At 41.5% G+C, this 21,961-nt stretch overlaps 1 protein-coding gene across 1 annotated transcript in view; it reads left to right on the top strand.

The window, feature by feature from the left end:
* The window catches only part of UBAC2 (UBA domain containing 2), a 244,828-nt gene that overhangs the window by 177,654 nt on the left and 45,213 nt on the right, over positions 1 to 21,961 (top strand). Inside the window, exon 7 of the mRNA XM_006879557.1 lies at positions 7,727 to 7,972. Within this exon, the coding sequence (XP_006879619.1) occupies positions 7,727 to 7,972 (246 nt within the window). The remainder of the gene's footprint in view (positions 1 to 7,726; positions 7,973 to 21,961) is intronic.

Below are 21,961 nucleotides of genomic sequence, written 5' to 3'. Positions count from 1 at the left end.
ATTGAGAAGAATTGGAGCCCCAGAGCACTTAATTGTGCTCACACAAAACCTATACCTGGACCAGGAGGCTGTTATACAAACAAAGCAAAGGAACACTGCATGGGTTTAAATTAAGAAGAGAGTGTGTCAGGTTTGGTTTCTCTCTATATACCTATTCAGTTTGTATCCTGAGCAAATTATTTGAAGAGCTGGACTCTGTGAAGAGGAGGGTGACTTCAGGATTAGAGGGACTCATCAGTAAACCCATATTATTGCATATGACACAACCTTACTTGATGAAAGTGAGGAGACTTGAAGCACTTGTTGCAGATGATCAAGGAATGCAGCCTTCAATGAAAGGATTAATAAATAATCAATAAAAAAGGATTGTATCTCAATGTCAAGAAAACAAAGATTCTTACCACTGGACCGATGGGCAGTATCAACAACTTTGTCTTCCTTGAATCCACAATTAACCCCCTTGCTACCAGCAATCAGGAAATAAGGAGATACGTTGCACTAGGAAACTCTCTAAATTATTGAGGAGTAAAGATGCCAGTTTGAGGACTAAGGTGTGGCTGATTGCACCCATGGTCTTTCCAGTCACTTGCAATGCACCTGAGGGTGGGACGTTGAATAGGGATGGCAGAAGAAACGATGCTTTTGAGCTGTGGTGTTAGAGGAGAGTGTTGAACATCCTATGGACGGCCAAGAGAACAAACAAATGTGTCTTGGGGAAGGTGTATAGTCAGAGTGCTCTCTGGAGGCAAAGATGAGGCAGCTTTGTCTCACATACTTTGCCCATATTTCTAGGAGAAGCTCTTCCTTTCTTAGAAGGGTGGAGGTTGGCAAAAGAGAGGAAAATCCCCAATGAGCTGGATACCGGGACTGAGGCAGTGGGCTCAAGTTTCCCGGGGATGATAAGGATTATGCAGGACAGGATGGAATTCCGATTTCTTGTTCATAGGGTCGCTGTGAGTCACACTCAAAATGCCACTCGATAACAACAAACATGAAAACGACAATGTTTTGCTAACTCAAACTTTATATTATATGTTAACTGTCTTTCCCCTTGAAAAATTCCTTGGTCATTCTAGATAATTTTTTAATGTGTATTTTTAACTTGATTGTCATATAGAATTCTAAAAGAAATGTGCATACAATACAGGAGGTATGGAACTGTACGGATCACTACAGAATGAGTAACGTTTTAACCCCCACTCAGGTGAGACAAACACCTACGGATCACTACAGAGTGAGTAACGTTGTAACCACACTCAGGTTAGACAAACACTGCCAGTTCCTGAAGCCCTCAGCATCGTGGCACCTGTGGTGGTCGCCTTTGTGCTATGCTTTATTGTCTTATCAGTGGGTATACAGTTTAAAAATGTCCATTTACAAAGTTGGAATAAAAATATATAGTATAATGTCTTGTACTTCTTCTTGGAATATGTTTGTAAAATTTAGACCTCAGCTATTTCATGAGTTTCAGGATCTGTATTTAAGTTTCACTTAGTTGTGCTCATACGGAACCTATACCTGGACCAGGAGGCTGTTGTGTGAATGGAGCAGAGGAACACTGCATGGTTTAGTATTAACAATGGAATGTGTCAGAGTTGCATTCTCTGTCCACACACATCTATTCAGTCTGTATGCTGAGCAGATTATCCAAGAAGCTGGACTCTATGAAGAGGAATGTGGCATCAGGACTGGAGGGAGATTCATCAATATCCTGTGTTATGCAGATGACACCACCTTGCTTGCTGAAGGTGAGGAGGACCTGAAACACTTGTTGCAGAAGATCAAGGAATGCAGTCTTCAGTATGGATTACATCTCAATGTCAGAAAACAAAGATTCTTACCACTGGAACAATGGGCAGTGTCATGATGGATGGAGAGGAGATTGAAACTGTCAACAGCTTCAACTTGTTTGGATCCACAGTTAACATCCTTGGTACCAGCAGTCATGAAAAAAGGAGACACATTGCTCTGGAAAAATCTGTACTTAGGGACTTCTCCAAATTATTGAGTAGTGATGTTAGTTTGAGGACTAAGATGTGTCTGATTCAGGCCATGATCTTTCCGATTACTTTCTGTGCATCTGAGAGCTGGACAGTGAGTAAGGATGACACCTTTGAGTTGTGGTTTTGAAAAGCACTAAACATCCCATGGACTGCCAGAAGAACAAATAAATATGTCTTGGAGAGGGTGCAGCCGGAATGCTCTTTAGAGGCAAGAATGTTGAAGCTTCACCTCACATACTTTGGGCACGTTGCTAGGGAGGGCTATTCCTTCGAGAGAGACATGATGGTGGGAAGGGTGGAGGGTCGGCGAAGGAGAGGAAGACCCTCAGCCAGGTGGATCGACGTGGTGACTGCTGCAGCGGGCTCTTGTGTGACAGGAAGTGTGAGCATGGTACAGGATAGAACAGGGCTCAGATCGTTTGTTCATAGGGTTGCTGAGTTTTACTAGACTTGATGGCACCTAACAGCAATTTACGTTTCAATAAAAACTTTGTCAGTATTTTATTTGGAATCAGATTAAATTTATATATTATTAAGAATTACTTTTGTTTTATTGACATGCAAAGGAATTTGACTCTGTTAATCATAATGGGTAACATTCAGAAGAATGAAAATTCCTAGACACGTATTATGCTCATAGATCAGGAAATAGTTGTCCAAACAGAGTAAGGGTTTAAATCAGAAAGCTGTGCATCAAGATTGTTTCCTTTCTTCATAGCCATTTAATCTGTATGCTAAAAAAAAAATTTGAGAAACTGGACTATATGAAGAAAACTGTGGCATCACAACTGCAGGAAGATTCGTTAACGACCTGTTGCACAGATGACACAGCCTTACTTACAGAAAATGGAAAAGGTTTGAAGTACTTACTGCAGATCAATGTGGACCACTTCTCAACAGCAAGAAAATAGAACATCTTGCCATTTGGTTAATAGGCAACATCGTGGTTACTGGAGAAAATATTGAAATTGTCAACAATTTTCTTTTACTTGGATCCACAGTCAACACACATGGTACCAGCAGTCAAGCAGTCAAAAGATATTTTGTATTGGTATGAAAAACAATGTATACCAGCTCTAAATAAACAAATATAAAATGGGGAAATGAAAAAAGTTTACAATATAGTTTGTAGCTGCCAAAGAGCATAACAAGCAAGAAATTAAACATTTAACAGGGATGGGGGGAAATGATATGTTGTATTGGGAAATCTGCTGTCAGGGACTTCTCCAAAGTTCTAAAGAGCAATGGTGTCAATTTAAAGACTAAGGTGTACTTGATCCAAGCCATGGTATTTTCTGTTGCTTCGTGTGCTTTGGAAATCTGGACAATGAATAAAGATGACAGAGGAATCAATGTCTTTGAATTATAGTATTAATAAAGGGTACTGAATGTATAGAGGCCTGCCAAAAGAACAAGCAAATCTGCCTTGGAGGAAATACTACCCAGGGTGCTCTTTAGAGACAAAGATGGTGAAACTTTGTCTCATGCACATGGTCAGGTGAGGCAGGTCCTGAAAACCTAGGACTTCATGCTGGGAAGGTAGAGAGTCAGCAAAAGAGAGGGCAGCCTTCCAGGAGCTGGAGTGACAGCATGTCTGCAGTGGTGGACATGCCTGTGCTGGAAATCATGGGGATGGTGCATTGTAGCACCAAGTTCCTCTCTACGGGGCATAAAACCGTATTGAGTCGTAGTCAGGTCAATGACCTGTAACAACAGCATTCATAGATTTGGTGTCTTTCCTTGTTAATATGGTTTTTTTTAATGTGTATTGTTAATAATGTACTCATTTTCCCAGTGAAGTGTATACATAATTTCTGTTAGATTTCTTGCTAGCTACTTTGTAGTTCCATGGCTGTTCTCTGCTGATAGTTTACGGTTTTTCAGCAGTGGTCTCAAGTGTGTCAGGTCTGATGAGGATGGCATGAGATAGAGCAGGATCTTTTGTTCATAGGGTCACTGTCAGTGATGTTTGACTAGATGGCACCCACCAACAACAGGCAACCTGTGTTTCATCTCTTGTTACCCTTAAGAATTTTTTTCTTTGTTTCATAACAGTAGATTTACATTTAAATTTCATTTTATAATCCTTCTTGGGACTGTTGTGTTTTCAGTCTAAAGATTTACATCCTTTACAAATAATGGGAAACTCTCAGCTGGAATAGCTTTCTTTTTTTTTTCTTTTAATTTTTATTCCTTCATTGTTGCACTTCCTAATCCTTTCCTCTCCCTATTCCCTCCTCTAGTCCACTTTGCAATGCACCTCTTGTTCCACATTTTGTCGTACTTGTTGTTGTGTACCGTGGAGGTGGATCAACCCATAGCTGACCCTCCAGTAGGTTTTCAGACGCAGTTAATCACACGGGAGGAGGTTGCCGATCCTTCCCCCACTGTCATATGTCTATTTCTTTTGGACTCTTCTCCTCATCTTGTTCCACTGCAGTGTTGATTTATCCACTCCTTCCCTGTTCCCTCCCCAGCCCCCCATATTAAGTCCTATTTTATAAGAGCAATGTTAAATATTTTATATATAATCTCCCTTCTGCCCTTCTGTTCTATCATTTTCTGGTGCTCCTATGAGACAGACGTTAAGAGCCTCACTTTTCTGTATGCAGTCCTTCTGTTTAGATTCCCAGGCCTGCTCTCACATCAGAGCCCCTTGGAGTCATGTCCTCAGAGCCTTCACCATCCCCACCACGTGGGGTGAGAGGAGAGCGAGAGCCATCACTGTGCTCGGTGGGGAGTTGCTTCTTACACAGACTAGTTCTCCTCGTAACTCCTGTCTCCCCCAGTTCCTGGTGACTCTAATCCCTGGGACTCTTGCATTCCACAGGGCCCTTTCTGGGCACCATGATTAATCCTGCTGATGGCTTAATGTTAAGGGGTTACACTGCCAACTCAAAGACATCAGGTTCGAATCCACCAGCAGCTCTGTGGGAGAAGGATGGGAAGTCTCCTTCCACATCATTTACTAACTCTGAAAACCTGAGTTAATTTGACTCTTCAGTACAGAACAACAACAATGTATACAAGAGGATTTATGATTTATCAATGTATTTGTTATTTTGAGTCAGGATTGTTGTTGTGTGCAGTTGAGTTGGAATGCAGCTCGTGGCTGGCCCTCTGGTGTGTGTCCAGAGGCAGTAAATCCCACAGAGCAGCTGGTGGATTTGAACCATGTGCTTGTGGAATTGGAACACAGCACCCACTCGACCACCATGATTCAGGATTACAGGTGTTTTTTCATTTCACTGAACATTGCATATATTTTTGTTTCTTTTTCTTTGTTTTGTGCTATTTTTTTTCTTTAGATTTCACACACACACACACACACACACACACTTTCTTTCATTGACAGTATGTTTCATATAGTCACCCCATGCACGGTGTCTTATAAAATTAACCACCATCGGACTCTGCTCACCTGATCCTTCTCATTTCCTTTAACCCCTCCCTCCACCCACCAAGTTGTGAGACCCTATGATGTCCCCCCAACCCATCCTCACTCCTCTGTTCCCACCCTTACCCTCTTGGGCCCCTAAAACACATTTTACTAGTTATCCTTTTATTTTTATGTTTTGTGCTGTTTTTGATAGAAAGGCCATAGCAATCCTTTGAGACCTACGTAACCACCTCTTATCCTACTGTTTAACCCACTCTAGCCTGTCTTCTGCTCCTTCCCCACCCCAATGGCACTATTCTTGAAGGATCCAGAGTTTATTTTCCTTGAACTTGCCAGTGCATTGAACATAAGTGACCATTTAGTTTAAAACACTGTCTCAGCTTAGCTTCAAGGACCCTAAGCTTTATAAGTTTTCCTTTTGTTCACTGGCAGCCGTTTCTTTTATTTCCTTACTGAGTTCTACTCTGTCTACCTAGAAAATATCATTGTACTTTTAGGGTCAGTCCTCAGCTCTCTTGTTTGTTTTGCATCCCTTACCTCAATATTATGGGAAGCAGGAGTGGCATCCACTTCCTAAACAACATGCCTCTGGAAACTCTATGAACTCGGTGAAACAATGATAGTTACAGATAGGCTTCAGGTATTTTGTTCGTAGGGTCGCTATGAGTTGTGCTCGACTTGAGAGCAGTCAACAACAACACAACACCTCAATATTATCCCACCTAGTCCCGTTGCTTTAAATGCTACTAATGTGTCAGTGATTTCCAGATCTCTTGAGACGGCTTTCTCAGAGTTTTCCCCTGAATTCTATTTTAACTATCTAGCCACTGACAGGAAATCTCCCTAAACTTTCTGATAAATACTCCTAAGTTGTGTTTCCTGTTTCTCTGCCTAAACTCTTCTTCTCCTGATACTTCAAATCACTTATATTCACCATTCTTAAAGTCTTTGCTGAGATACCTTCCTCAGAGAACTTCTTTAACCACTCAGACAAGAAATTGTGTCTGTTTAAAGTCAGTTTTGCTTCTGTTAGAGATTTGTCTGAAATTGCTTTCTTTCTGTGTTTATGTCTTTATTGACCATTCCACGAAACCTTTACCCGACTGTGACCTTGTTTATTTTGTCTTCTGGTGTCCTAGTGTATATCAAAGATGCTCAGTAAATTGCCAAATTGATTCATTTAAAAAGCTAATTATATATTTGTATCACATTAAGCAGGAAATTGAGGGGCAGAAACTCTAATTTATTATACATAACTTCTTATCCTAAGAGTCAAATTTAGGTTAAAGAGTGACAAGTTTTGTCCTTTTCCACCCCTACTTTTAGAACCGCCACTTTGTTCTTTGAAATAGATCTTTTCTAACGATCAGTCTCTTCTTTCACCTTCCTCCCTCAAAAAGAAGAGGTTTACTTACACAATAGCCATAGTTTTATATAGAAAACCAGAGCAAGTGTTTAGATTTCTTGTCTCATAAATGCCCTTGAAGAGGATAAATAAGTTGTTTTTCTTTTTCTACCTCTAAAGAACAAAGATTTTAGATTATTTTTTATGTTTATTGTGTAACTCTGTGAGGTGATTAAACATCAAAGTCATTTCCATCACTCTCCCCCGTGGCCATTTGCCAGTGAGCGTAACCACAGAGTCAGTGCAGGGTGAAAGTGTTTGACTTATCAGATTTTTATAAATCGCTTTTTGGAGGTGGTTATTGTTTTGAAGACTACTTACCAATCCTTTAAGTGATAAATCATTAGCATTTTGTTATCCCTTCTAATTTAACAAAGCTGATTTCGTTTTGTTGTTGTTGAGTAACATCAAGTTGGAACTGACCCATAGCTGACCTTCCGGAGGTGGGGGTTTTCAGAGGCAGTTAATTGAACGGAGGGAGATTGCCCGAGATTGCCCATCCTTCTCCCCAATTTTGTTTTACTGAGTAACTTTTTAAATTCATACTTTAACAGTCTGCCGGTTAGTGAGATCTTTCCTTACCTGACAACCTAAGAGAAACATCATGTATAATAAAATCCTTCAGGTGAATTGTATTGGCTGTTAATTTCTGTGCTAAGTATGTTCTTTAAGAAAATTTGGCTAGCTCTGGTGGCCTAGAGGCAAGAGACTGTACTGCAATCCCAGAAGTACGTGGTTCAAATCCACCAGTTGCTCAGCTGGAGAAGGAGGGACAATCTCCTCCTGTACCAGTCAGATCCGATTTGATGGTACACACACACACAAAAATAATATAAGAATTTAAAAAAAAAAAAACAAAGAAAATTTGTAAATGAAAGTTTACGTCTAAATGAGCTAATTGGTCCTTCTTCTCTCCAGGTTTCCGGTATGTGCTACAGGAGCACGGCGCTGAAACTTCAGCAGATGCTCTACATTCCCAGCTGGGCGGCCGCTTTCTGTGCTTGGAGCCTCGAGCCTCTCTTTTCGTCTTCAGAACCCAGCAGCGAAGCTAGAATTGGCATGGGAGCAACAGTCGACATCCAGAGGCAGCAGAGAATGGAGCTGCTTGACCGGCAGCTGATGCTCTCACAGTTTGCCCAAGTGAGGCGTCAGAGACAGCAGCAGGTAAAATAAATGACGATCGTAATCAAGTTTTAGAATGTACTTAGTGGTCTAAAGAAACAGTCATCTCTCTGATTATAAGGTTAAAGTTACTTTTTTTTTTCCTTTTTAGATTGTTCATAGCAATGTAGATTTTGAAGCTTTTCCAGAATGTAGGTCTCTAGGAGTGACTATTTTTGGCTTTTTAAAAAGGTAAAGAGATGAATTGTATGTGAAAGATTGGTCAACTGGACAGTCATATTCTAGTTATATTTGGTAAGTACTGTTTCTTAGAGAAACACCAACCTAGTTAGCAACATGTGATATTTATCTGCTTTTATAACCTTCTAAAAGCCACAGTGTCTTCCTGTGAAAACTGCATTATCTGTGAAGAGCAAATGTAAAGCTTGATTTGGCTTCGTTGAAATAGAGGGAAAGTAAACATCTTCAAGGGAAGAATTGGCAATAAAATGATCAAATAACTTATTTACAAATATTGCTGAACAAATATTGTGTGTGAGATACCTGATTCTCTCCTTGTCTTTCAAGATAGGCGGGGGAAGAAGGGTGACTGTTACTGTAGTCAGGCTAGAATCTCAGAGTCAGTCTTTGTTCAACACTCCCCTGATCATTTGTATGTTGGACTCTCCGTTGCTTCCAGCATCATCTTTGTCCTCTAAGATAGTAAGAGAGGGTCACTTAGGACCTCCCTGTCTCCTGAAAATGAGGTCAGAGGCAGATCTGCAGGGCCTCCCAATAGCCTGGAGCAGTGAAATGGGTGTCCTATTGGAGAGATGGGTCCCAGAGTTTGCATCCAGCTTGGGAAGAGGAAAGAGGTCGAGCTCCTCAATGGGCTGAGACAGCAAGGGAAGAAAGAGAAATAGAGGTGGTTTCCTCTAAATATATTTGAATTTGAAGTTACTGTATATTCTCAGAATGCTCATGTTTACTCACTTATGCTTTTAAAGATGGCGCATAAACTCCTCTTAGGTAAAAGCTGAAAGTATAGATCAAAGAGTCAACTTTGTAGAGATGAGAGCTGAAGTCAAGGTGTTAAGGAGCTACACTGCTGATCCAAAGGCCAGCAGTTCAAATCTACCAACTGCTCTGTGGCAGAAAGATGAACAAACTCCTCCCATGGGATTTCCAACTACTGAAAACCCACTGGAGGGTCAGCTATAGGTAAGATTCAACTCGACAGCACATAACAACAACATAACAGAGCCTGGTTCAGAGCCATGGTTCACAGATTGTTAAAAGCCATACTCAACACGATGGAATCTAACAAACAACCACAAATGCATTTGATAAGGAAAACACACACGCAGGATGAATATAGCCTTGGGCTAAGCCCTGACCTTAACAGGAAGAGGAGCCACACTGCAAGGGAAGCCGAGGGGCAGCATGAAATTACAAGAACTCAGAATGATCATTGTCTGCACGCTGAGAGAGTAATGGTGACATTGAACATTTTCCAGGTAGAAGAGGCAGAGAAAAAAAGATGAATGGATGATTCTGTGGTTTCTGGCTTTGATAGGAGAGGTACGTAACACTACTAGTTTGCCAGTATGAGAAGAGTAAATCTGTGGGAAATAGGTTCTCCCAGATACCTTTTGAACTTGGGAAATTCCCCCTCCTCCACTGTGTCGCTAGCTGAGCTAATGATTGAGCATGACCGAGATTGTGAGGATGGCCCAGGTCCGAGCAAAGCTTCATTCTCTTGTTCATAAGGTTGCTGTGAGTTGGATTCACCTCCTCAACCCCCAATAACAATTAGCACAATGATTGACATGATTGATGTTAGAGTTAAGAGCACTGAAACTTAGTATCTCCACAAACCAGTCGTTGAATGCATATTAGATTACCACCAGGGAGGAGGAATGATTGTGGGTAGATGGACTCTCTTCAGATCCAAATCATGCAGGCGGGGAATCATGTGTTACAATCATTATCTGGTAATTTGCAGCCAGGAGGTGTGGAGTGCATCGATTCTAAAGGAATATGGGGAGCCCAGACAGTACAACGCAACACTACTCCAGCACCTGTTGTAGGATTTTCTGGGATCTTCTAAAAAAAAACAAAAGTTCTGATCATCCTGAAAAGGCACATCTGTGGTTTTCCTATCCTTGGACACGTAAGAATTGGAATAAGAAAGAAGGACATGGAACAGTCTAGATCTGATTTGCCTCATCAGGCTCAAGCTTACCCATACAACAGTGAGTTAAAAACAAACCGAACAGCTCTGTAGAGCAGCCCTTCTAGCATTCCTACGTGCCTCTTTTCTGGAGAGAAAATTTTGAGAGGAGAGTTAGCTGGACGAGCTACATCTCCTCCTGTTGAAGCTGCTTTCATATTGATCATCATCACCTTCTCCTCCTGCTGTCCATTATAGATTACTCTCACCATTGGTTAGAAAGCTTCCTGGATGAGACGCACATCCTCTCCCTCGTGAGTCCTGGGTCCCTGGTCGCCTTGTCCTCCTCAGGCTGTGGGTTCTGCATTTGTTCATTTGCCATAGTAATTTGGCAACAAAATACCAAATGACGTCCCAGTGATTTGCCTCGGTGTCATGTATGTTCTTCGCAGCCTCTTTTTTTATGATAATAGCCTTATTTCCCCCCCAAATATCAGAAATAAATACTCCTGCGAGGATTCCTCTCATGGCTTGCCGGGGTTTTGGCATAAGAAACTCAGTGATCGAATAACAATTGTGACATAAAATGTTTTTTTGGTTAAAGTATTCTCTGTATGCCAAGATCTCTAAACTCATCAAACCAACAGTTGCAGAGACGAAAAGGAAGACTTTTCTGTGTCAGTCACTGAGAGTCACTTCTCCTTCTACCCTTATTCTCACGGTCATAGCCTCTTGTTGAGGCCACAGCACCTGTATTAGCATTGATTGTATTACCGTAGGATTGTTGATTTTTCTCCTTGTACTACATCCTAGAGATTAGAGTATTATCCTGCATCTTCGGAAGACCGTTTGATTCGTAGACCAAACCAGCAGCTCCTAGACTGTTGGTATATGAGAACTCATTGTATCTCTTGGACATGCCATTGTCACACTGATTTTGCTGTAAAGTGAGTCTTTTGTTCTGATGTGATGGTAAGCTGGATCCGTGTTAGCAGATCAAACACTTATTAAGTCCACTTATTAACACAAACACTTATTAAGTTAAGCAGATCAAACATTTAACTGACTGAAAGAAAAAGCAGATTTATAACTGAAGTAAATGCCAAATATAGTTAATTAATCGCTGCCCTTTCCACAACATGAGGGTTCTGGTGTAGTCTACTTGTCACTCAGTGGCTGTTTGTTCTTGTGTCACGGCTCAGCGTTGGTCTCTGTTACTGGCAGGGCAGGTTGGTTATTCCGTAGCTGCTCTGTCCAGGTCATCGTGGTGAGCGGAACCTGTGAGTCACCTCCATCTATGTCACCATGGCAGTCTGTTCACGTGCTCTTTGTGCCAGCACAAGGGTGGTTAACGATAGAGACTGGCTATTATCAGTCATAGGTTTTTGAAGGCCTGTTATTTCAGTGTCCAGTCCTGCATCCTAGTCTGTCTTAATGTGGAAGCTCCACTGAAACCTGTCCACCCCTGGTGAACCTGCTGATTGTTGAAACCCTGATGATGGGGTTCCAGCTTCCAGCATCACAGCAAACCACAGGCCACCCCAGTAGAGCCAACTGACAGACAAGTGCTGCACTCATAATAGCAAACAATAAACAAGCACATGTACACAAACCTAAGCTATCAGGTAAGCAGCAACACACAGATCACTCCCCCAGTACAATAAACCGACTAATAAATGTAGCACCCCTAAAAGCAAATCATAAAAGCGAGCATCCTGATACCATGGTACAGATAACATGCTCCTCCAGCAAAGGTGCAGCAAGCCTCTCATTAGGAAAATCTATTGTTAAGGACTTCTCCAAAGGTCTAAGGAGCGACAGTGTCAATGTAGAGACTAAGATGCATCATCCAATCCATGGTCCTTTCAGTTACTTGTTATGCATCTGAGAGTTGGACAGTGAATAAGGGTGAGAAGATTTGATGCCGTTAAGTTAGGGTTTTGTAGAAGAGTATAAAATACCTAGTGGACTGCCAAAAGAACAAACTTCGAGAAAGTGCAACTAGAGGACGCCTGAGAGGCAAAAATGTTACAACTTTATCGTACATACTTTGGGCATTCTGTTAGGAGTGGCCAGTCCCTTAAAAAACACATGATGCTTGGACAGAGAGGAAGACCCTCAACAATGTGGATTGACACCGTGACTGCATCAGTGGATTCAAGGATATCAGAGATGAGGACGGCACAGGGCAGGGAAGGGTACATACTTGTTCATAGGTCTCTGTGAGTTCAGTGGATTCAAGGATATCAGAGATGAGGACGGCACAGGGCAGGGAAGGGTACATACTTGTTCATAGGTCTCTGTGAGTCAGAGTCGACTAGATGGCCCATAAAAACAATGACATTGTCAGTCACATGAGTTAGTCATTCTCTCTACCTTTTGTTTGGTGTTTGTTGTGTGGTGGTTTCCCATGGTAGGTGTTAACCTGCAAAGCAGAGATCTTCACACTTCTGTGCTGTTCTCTTAATCATGTCTGCATGCGTCTTCCTCAGGCCTCCTTGTCACGTACCTTCCAGTCATTCCCTCAGCCCGGTGCTCTTGCCACACAAAAATGAATGGCCAGACTTAGCATTCCAGTCCCCCATCATCTTTCAAGGTTGCCTACCCTGAGTCAGAGGGCTGATACAGGGAATTCGTGTTAGGGAGCAGTGGTGTCAGCTCCGAGGCCTCTGGTCTAGATCACTGTCATGCTGTGTCTATAAGGGAACTCCTTCATGGTATCTGTTTCATCTTTTTTGTGTTCATCTTTTTTTTTTTCTTTGCCCCAAAGTTAGAATTTCTACTTCCATCTTCTATGTGTTTTTCAAGTCTATTTTATTGTAATAGTTTTTTCTCTTTCAGTGTAGACAAACTCAGATTGTTTTCTTCTATTTAAAGGAAATTTATTGTTTTAAAACTGATGGTAGTCTCATAATATTTATGTAAAGTATAACTTTATATGGTCTGAAAGTCCCTACAAATATTAGTTAAATATCACATTGGTTTGTCTGCAGTTTTTAATATCAAGCCTTCTAAAGTTATCGCTAGAGATTTCTTTCCATGACTTGCTTTTGGCTTGTTTCACCTCGCCATATAGGAACTACTTTGATACTCGACTGTCTTCTATCTGCCTGTGTTTCTCACTCGTCTCTGTCCACACAGTTGCTCACCACTGGACACTTTCTCTGTCTAAGTCTGGTAGGTACTCTGTGGGTCCAGGAGTAAAAAAAATATCCTTTCTGTCCATGAGTTTGTGATTAGCTGTCAGGACCTCTGGCAGATATATTTTAATTAGATAAACATTGGAAAACAAAGAAATACTGAGTCTAGCACACAGGGGCGATGAGATGCCAAAGAAGAAAGGAATCAGTGTGGGCCGATCCTCTCCGAGACATTTGGCTAAGTGGAGAGAGTGAAGGAGTTACAAAAGGGAGCAGGACGTAATCCCAAGGACCAGAAAAAGATCCCTCACGAGATGCTGATTTGTATGAAATGTGGTAGAAGTCAGATCATGAGATGGGAAATCATATAGACTCTGACAGTGGAGGGAGGTATTTTTAAACATGACAACCAGTTTTCATTTTTACATACATGGCTATGAAACATAGTTTGCTCAGTAAGAAAAATATGACAGCTATCTTAGGCAAATTAACTTCCTATAGTATGGAAGATGAATGGAAGAAAGGATTGATGAAAAAGAAGCCAACAGAAGGCCATTTTTAAAATCCAGCTCTCAGGATGAACGTCTTGGCTAAGACACTGTCAACCTTTCTACTGTGTTCACTCCCTAAATATGTTGTTTCCCCAGGTTCTGTCTTCTCAGCAGGTGATCCACTTATCCAGTATTCTCATAGCCATCAGTGGCTCCCAGATTTAGACGTGTGGATTGGACCTTGCTTTCTCTTGAGCCCTAGCCCTCGATTTCCTACTCCTCTTTGGCATCTCCACTTGAATATTCCACAGGCTCTTGATGTTTATCATGTCTTTGCTAAATTTGTTTCTCCTCCTCACTCCAATTTGAAAAGGACCACCAACTGCCAGAAGTCCCAGACTGGAAAACGTTTGTTCCGCTTTGGACCTTTCCCTCTTATGCATCTCTTTTTCTCCTTCTCTTTCCTCCACCCTAATTAATTCCTGTTGAGTCTTCCTCCTTGATAGAAGTTAATCCTTCCTCTCCATCCCACTGCTTTCGTTCAGGCTACAGTCATCATTTATATGGATTTCTGTCATAGTTTCTTAACTAATATCTCTGTCACCTGACTATACTCTTTCTTTCCCACAGCTGTCATTCCATGAGCGTGATCTGTTGACATAAAATCTCTTAACTGCTTCATACCTTCTTTTTATATTGTTGTTGTTGTTGTGTACTGTAGAGTTGGAACTGACGGGTAGCTGACCTTCCAGGGAGTTTTCAGAGGCAGTTAATCAAACAGGAGGAGATTGTCCATCCTTTTCCTTCAGAGGAGCTGGTGTATTTAAACCACGGGTCTTTGAGATTGTTGTTATGTGCTGTCGAGTTGCTTGCGACTCATAGCAACTCTATGTACAACAGCCCTAAACTCTGCTCTGTCCTGTACCTATTGCAATCCCCCCCCCCAAAAAAAAAGGTCAGGCAGAGATAATGGCTGGGAAAAGGGTCACTGGGCTTAGCAGTCAGTAACTGTTGAAAGGAATTTCAGTGGAGATGTGTGGACGGATGAATACTTGATTACAAAACCCAGAGAAGGGAATGAATGAGCTGGGAGTGAAGGGAATCCTGGCCTCACTTACACTCTGATCGGCCAGTCTTGTTCTCGGACATCACTGTGGTAGTAGTGTCTGAGTTCTTTAAAGTTACATATGGCTTGATGCTACTGAAAAGCATCTTTCTACCAGCTCTGTAGTATACACAGATTCCGCAGTTACAAAGAACAGGCAGCACTGAGACTGAGTTATTAGACCTCTCGATCTTCGCCTTCAAATCCCGATGCTGACAGGCTCACTATGCAGTTATCCTGAAGTCCATTATCTTTTTAAGAATGTGGTAACTTTGCCAAGGGACTTTTTGATCTCTGGACACTTTCATAATAGTTAATACCCGGAAACTCTTGGATGGTTATCTTACAGACTTGTAGTGAGGCGGTTGGATTTGCCACGTAGTACTGCTTCAGTAGAACTTTTCCTTCACATCGCCCTCCTCATTCTCTTTTAACTTCATAGAGAGGCAGTGTCTGTGTACTAACTCTGATATCAGTAGCTCCTTGCTCTGACTCACTTCAGTCCTCCGGGCACAGCTGCCTGGTGGCATCTCAGAGTCATACTGGTATTTGCACCTGAGAACAGAGGGCAGGAGGTGAGAAGGCAGGAGGGGCATTATATAACTTTTCTCACGTTTGTGGGGTTTTTTGGTTGTTGTTTTATTTTCTACTAGTTTATTTACAAAATGTGAATGCATTGTTTTCAAGAAAAAATTCTTTCTTTTTTTTTTAAAAAATTCTTTCCATTTCCCTCACACACCCCCCCACCATATCAAATTGTACAACCCCATGATTTATCCCACACACACCCTGCAGATCTTCATCCCTCTGCTGCCAACCTCTCCCACCCCTCCTGGATCCTTATTCTATTCTGCTTGTGTGTAAGAACAAGCTCTGTTTGTGTTAATTGTACCCCTTCTGGTTCTAATGCTGTGTGCCACTCTTTTTTTTTTTATTTTTTATTTTATATTGGTTTTCTTACATTGTGTTTCACACTATCCTACATTCACATTGTATTTCATATAATCATTCCCATTCATTGTTTTGTTATGTGTCATTGAGTTGCCTGCGACTCATAGCAACCCTATGTACAACAGCTCTGAGCCTGCCCTGTCCTCACTGACTCCGACACACCTACCCCCATTGTCCCAGTTACTGTATCAATCCATCTCATCCGGGTCTTCCTCCTGTGCTGTCTCTCCACCCTTCTGAGCATGATGTCTTTCTCCAAGGATCAGTCCCTCCTGGCCCCATACTCAAAGTATGTGAGACAGAACTTCAGAATCTTAGCCTCTAAAGAAAAACATAGTTTCACCCTCTCGAAGACAGAACCTATTTGTTTTCTTGGCAGTCCATGGTATGTTGAAGACTCTTCTCCAGCACCACAGCTCAAAGGCATCGATTCGTCTTCTGTCATCCTTAGTCATTATGGAGCTCTCTGATGCATAGCAAGCATTCCTTAGGTTTTATAAAATTAATCACCATTGAACTATGCCCACCATCACTTTGTCTTTCCATATCCCCACTAGCTCTTTCCCCTTTCCTTTACCCGCTCTACCTCCACCCACCAAATTGTGCTACCCTGTGATTTACCCCCTGCGCCATCTAGTCCCTAAGGCAAACGTGACAGATTGGGCCAGTTCTACCTGGCATGGTCAGTAAAAGCCTGGGATACTGAGTGGGAACTGAAAGGCAGATATTTCTGGCAGAGAAGAATCATAGAGGCTTGACACCTCTGAGTAGCAAGGAATTGCCTTTGCCCAAAGCACAGAGTTGTTACAAGAAAGAGTCCACGGGAGAGGATACTGCGAAGACGGCAGAAGCCAGGACATGGGGTCCTGCAGTATACAAAGAATTGGCTTTTTCATTTTCTCCAACAAGAAGTAGTGAATCATTGAAGCTTTAGGGGATTTTTTTTTTTTTTATGATTTGGTTTTAGTAAAAATCATTTTGGCTGCATTAATGATGGATTGAAAAAGTGACAGTGGATGAAGAAAACGTAATGAAGATTGTGTGCTTATTCAGATATTTGTGTCATTGTGAGGACGAGGGAGAGCTTGCCCACTGATCATTTAGAACCACAGCCAGGCTTTGTCGAGCATCCGTGCGCTCATGCCTCCAGGGCACTCTGAAATCTTGGCCTGCAGTGAACATTTGAGTGGTCGTGGCACTGCAGTTGTCTCATCTTTTCCAAGAGTATATTTCTTACTGTTTTGCTGTTCACAGTGGAAGAAATCCATCTGCTCATGGTGTGAAAGCAGCATAATATAAAGAGCAAGCAATTTCTTATTTTAGACATCACCCTGTCAATAAGGAGATTGGACACGATTTAGCTAATAGGTTTGTCTTCAAAACAATGTAACTCGCACAAAATTCTATACCAGCAAGGACTAACAAATATTTCTTTTCATGACATTGGATATCCATTTTTGGCTCTTGGGCAATTTAATGAATAGTCCTAATTTATAAAGAAGCATGATGCTTTTTGCTCTAACAAGCTTGTAACCTCAAGAACGAGCGGACTGTGAGTCACCAACCAGACCACATGATTTTGTCCACACCAAGAACTAAGAATGGTGTTGACATCTGAGGCATTTGTAAATCACCTACATACTGTTGTCAGGTTTGCCTCTTTAACTGCCTAAAACCTTTACAATCTGGTCATTTATAGAAAACAGATGCCAATATCTTTTCTGGTGTATTATATAGCCAGCTCCATTCAAAGTACTTTTTCCTAAGGAGTCCTCTGCGTTTCAGTCATATGTATGTGACCTACCATATTCTCTTTTTAGTTGTGGGCAATAATACCATTATATATCACCACATAGATTTTTCCTGAGGCTGCTCTCCATTTATCTTAGAAGCAGAACTTAAACGAAGCCAGCTGTGAATAAGCAGTGTTTGGTATAAGCCAGGTGGGGTACTTCTCAGCAAAGGGATGGACTCACTGTTGCCTCTTTTCCTCACGGGCCTGCTCGGTGTAGCCTGACTGCCTGCCGCCTCCATGAGAAGACACAGCCACCTCACCTCTTCCTCCCACTTGCTTTGCAGTTGTTTTCTCAGTATTTGACTGAACTGCATTCGTTCTCACCTGCCCTGGGTAATGTTTTGTGGCTGTGAAAATTGTTTCTTTCTTTATCCACCCCAGTGACAGTTGTTAAATACCATCTGATATATGTGTTATTCTGATTCATACCTGCCTTGCGAATCCTGAGTGTGCCTGTCATTAACCAAGTATTTTTTATGAATAGTAGAAGATTTTTTACTGTATTAAAAGTGCTTTCAGAGCCTTGATGTAGTTGAACAGCATTATTGAGATAGAATTTACAGAGTATATAGTTCATCTATTTAGTGGTCACTGTTTTTTAATATATACAGTTTTATTATTACTGCAGTCTATTTCAGAACATTTTCTTACTCCAAAAACTTTACACTCACTAACAGTCACTTCTCAATTCTTCTATCTCCCCCAACCTGTTGTTGTTGTTATGTGCCGTCGAGTTGCTTGTGACTCATAGCAACCCTATGTACAACAGCCCCAAACCCTACTCTGTCCTGTACCAATCTCACTTGTCTCTGACACACCCACCCCGATTACCCCAGTCACTGAATCAATCCACCTCATAGAGGGTCTTCCTCTCCTGTTCTGTCCCTCCACACTCCCAAGGATGAAGTCCTTCTCCAAGAACTGGTCCTTCCTTGCAACATGTCCAGAGTATGTCAGACAAAGCCTCAGAATCCTTGCCTCCAAGGAGCAGCCTGGTTTAACCCTCTCCAGGATGAACCTGTTCATTTTCTTAGCAGTCCGTGGTATATTTAATACTCTTCTCCAACCCCACAGCTCAAAGGCATCAATTATCCTTCTATCCTCCCTAGTCATTGTCCAGCTCTCTGATGCATAGCAAGTGATTGCAAAGACCATGGCCTGTATCAGGTGCACCTTAGTCTCCAGAGTGACACCATTGCTCAGCTCTCAGCCCAATAAATATGCATATTCTGGACATTTCATTAATAGAGCCTTACAATATGTAGTCCCTTGTGACTAACTTCTTAGCATAATGTTCTTCAAATCCATCCTTGCAGCATGTATCATTATCCCTAGATGTGTTTTGAAACAACAAAATGCAGCTAATAAAACTTTGTGTTGGTAGCTGTCATTTCATGAAAACTATTTTTATCATTGCCCCTTCTTCTGGCTAGGTTTCCAAATAGGCTTCTTATTTATTTGCTTCTTAGCCTCATTATCACTACCGCTTCCATGACTTCTGACCGACAAGATAGACTTAGTTCCTGCCGTGTGCTGGGCTCTATGGTCTAATGGTAAGGAACTGTGCTGCCAACCTGAAGGCATGCGGTTCAGGTCCTCTAGCTGGCCCATGGAAAAGCTGTGCAGTCTCCTCCTATCTGATTATGTTGCTGTTGTTAAGTGTTATTGACAACTCAGTGAAAAGTCCTGAACACACACAACTTTCATTGTTTCTGAATTCATAGAGTTTCCATTGGCAAGCTAATTTGGAAGTGGAGGCCACTCCTGCTTCCGGGCTTGTTTCAATTTGAGAGCTCCACCAAACACTGTCCACACAGTGGACAACCGTTATCACACTTGACACATCAGCATCACAGTGTTTACCATCACAGCAACCACGAGTTACCTCTGGACAGCAAGTGGACAGACCACTTATTCTGCCTCTGAAAATCCATTAGAGAGTCAACAGTGGGTCAGTCCCAACTCATCTCTGCACAACAACAGTAACAGCTATGTGCCCGACGAGGCTGCAGGAAGCGTTATCCTGAACAAGATGGTGCAATCCTTCCCTTCTCTGAATTTAGACTAAACAAGCCAGACCCACTGCTGACATAAGTACTGATTGTGGCAACCCTGCACTGGTTATCCAGAGCTGTAAATCTTCACAAGGGTAGATTGCTTTGTCTTTCTCCCTCAGAGCAGCTAGGAGATTGGAACCACTGACTTTTGGCTAGCAGGGCTCTTAAATCTAGACTAGAAATAAAGCACGTTCTTCTGAAGAAAGCACTTAGACCATGCATTTATGGTTGGTAAGTACTTTTTAGAAGAAATACCTAAACTGAACCTTGAAAGCCTGATAACATTTTTTTTTACTCAGATGTGGGTCTGTGTGTGAGTATGAATATTTCAAATATCCACCTTGACGCATGTTTCAAATATCCACCTTGATGCATGTTTCAAATACCCACCTTGAATCCAAAAGGGGCAAATGCTGATCAACCCTCTGCCTACAGAAACCAGAACAGCCCTGAAGACAGCAGCTTAGCCCCTGGCATATGTACATCTCAGTACTTTCCTTTTTAGGTACACTCTTTTCACTTTTTGGCAAAATTTGATTTAAGCATTATTGTTGAGTTACTGAGCTGTTTTGTCAGCAAATCAATCTAGTCCATTAGAGCTGGTTGTTTTATGAGTGTGCGAGTATAGTAGCAGCTGTGGAATAAGTTACTAGTATTTATCGCTAAGAATCTGAACCCTAAATGAGAATTAGATGCAAGAATTTAGTTTCAAGTGAAATTAAAACTAAGCCAGTTATCTCAATCTATACTTCCTTATAGAAACTACTGTCACCTTTTTATTCACTTGTAGTTGATTACACGGACCTTTTTGACAAAATTCAGAACAGGAAGATAGGATCAATCTAAATTCTAATCCCTTTCCAAAACTGACTCATTAAGTGGCTTTGAGAAAATCGTCTCTACTTTCCATTATGGCTCGATTTCTTCATGGGAAGGAAGAGTGTGGTAAAATCTCATGGTATTTAAGAAAATGAATAAATGGCGATTAAATATTTAGCATACTAACTGTGTAAAAGTTCAAAGGAATCTTAAGTTGTTAGTTTTTAAAATCACTAATATTTATTTAACAATGAATGAAATTAGAGATGTATTTTGAAACAGACAGTTGTTAAATGGGAACATATTTTTAAAATCCTTCATAAATGCTTTTTTGCAAAAATCATATTTATTTTTTCTTTTTGTGGAAAAAAAAGGCACCTCAAAGAGTTTTCTAAACCAGAAAACCATTTGATTACAGAGCAGGCCACTGGGGTCTCTGTAACGTTCTTAAGAACAGTCTTTCTGATTTAAGATTTCTTGGATCTCACCTCAGAGTTCGAGCCTGCAGCTGATGGCACAGATGACAGATGTGGTTTTGTGAAGGAGGCGACATAAGGACAGACATTTCCAGAGCAGTGAGTCAGGATGCTCCTGTCTGACACTGGAACATAGATTAGAAATACCAGGTTTTTCCAAATTCAAAATGTGTAGGTGATGGCAATTTAGCCATCCAAGCTGTGTCTTATTCACAGCAAATGCAGGTCTAGTTCATGGTTAAGAGCATGAGCTCGGATTGAGTCGTCACTGAACATCCCTTCAGTTCTCCACTTTTTCTGTCCTCATTTGTGAACTGTGATTGAAGTGGGAGTGATTGCACAAAGAACATATACCGCATCAGAGATCCAGAATCAACGCAGACCCCCAAGAAGTAGACATCCCCCTATGATGGAGTCAATTCCAACTTACAGCAGCCAGTTGGTACAGAGTAGAGCAGCTTCCTTGGGCTTCCAAGTCTTAAAGGTTTTTTCCCAGGCTGAGAACAGATGACATCATCACTGAAGAGTAGCAAGTGGATTCCAATGACCGACTTTTCTGTTAGCATCCTAGTGTTTAACCCACTGTACAACCAGGGCTTCTTAGTGGATGGTGCCCAGTGAAACCACAAACGCACTGCCATCATGTTGATGACGACTCATGACAAGCCTCTCTCAGGTTTCTAAGGTAGTAAATTTTTTTATATTTGTGTGTGTATATGAGGAAATTGACATATTTCAGCTAACAGATGCTGCCCTGTACGTGCTCACCAAGTTGTGCCAAGAAATCTGGAGAACAACCACTTGGCTAACTGACTGGAAGAGATCTATATTTGTTCCTATCCCAAACAAAGGTGACCCAACAGAGTGTGGAAACTATAGAACAATCTCACTGATTTCACATGCAAGCAAGATTTTACTGAAGATTATCCAAAAATGACTGGAACAGCACATCAACAGAGAACTGCCAGAAGTCCAGGCTGGGTTTAGAAGGGGTCGTGGTACTAGGGATATTGTAGCTGATGTTAGATGGATATTAGCTGAAAGC

This window comes from Elephantulus edwardii, unplaced genomic scaffold (genome assembly GCF_000299155.1).
Source record: "Elephantulus edwardii isolate Elephantulus edwardi_28Jun2011 unplaced genomic scaffold, EleEdw1.0 scaffold00004, whole genome shotgun sequence".
NCBI classification, from domain to species: Eukaryota; Metazoa; Chordata; class Mammalia; order Macroscelidea; family Macroscelididae; genus Elephantulus; species Elephantulus edwardii.
Note: the sequence above shows the minus strand (reverse complement) of the source record. Positions and strands in the feature narration are given on the sequence as shown.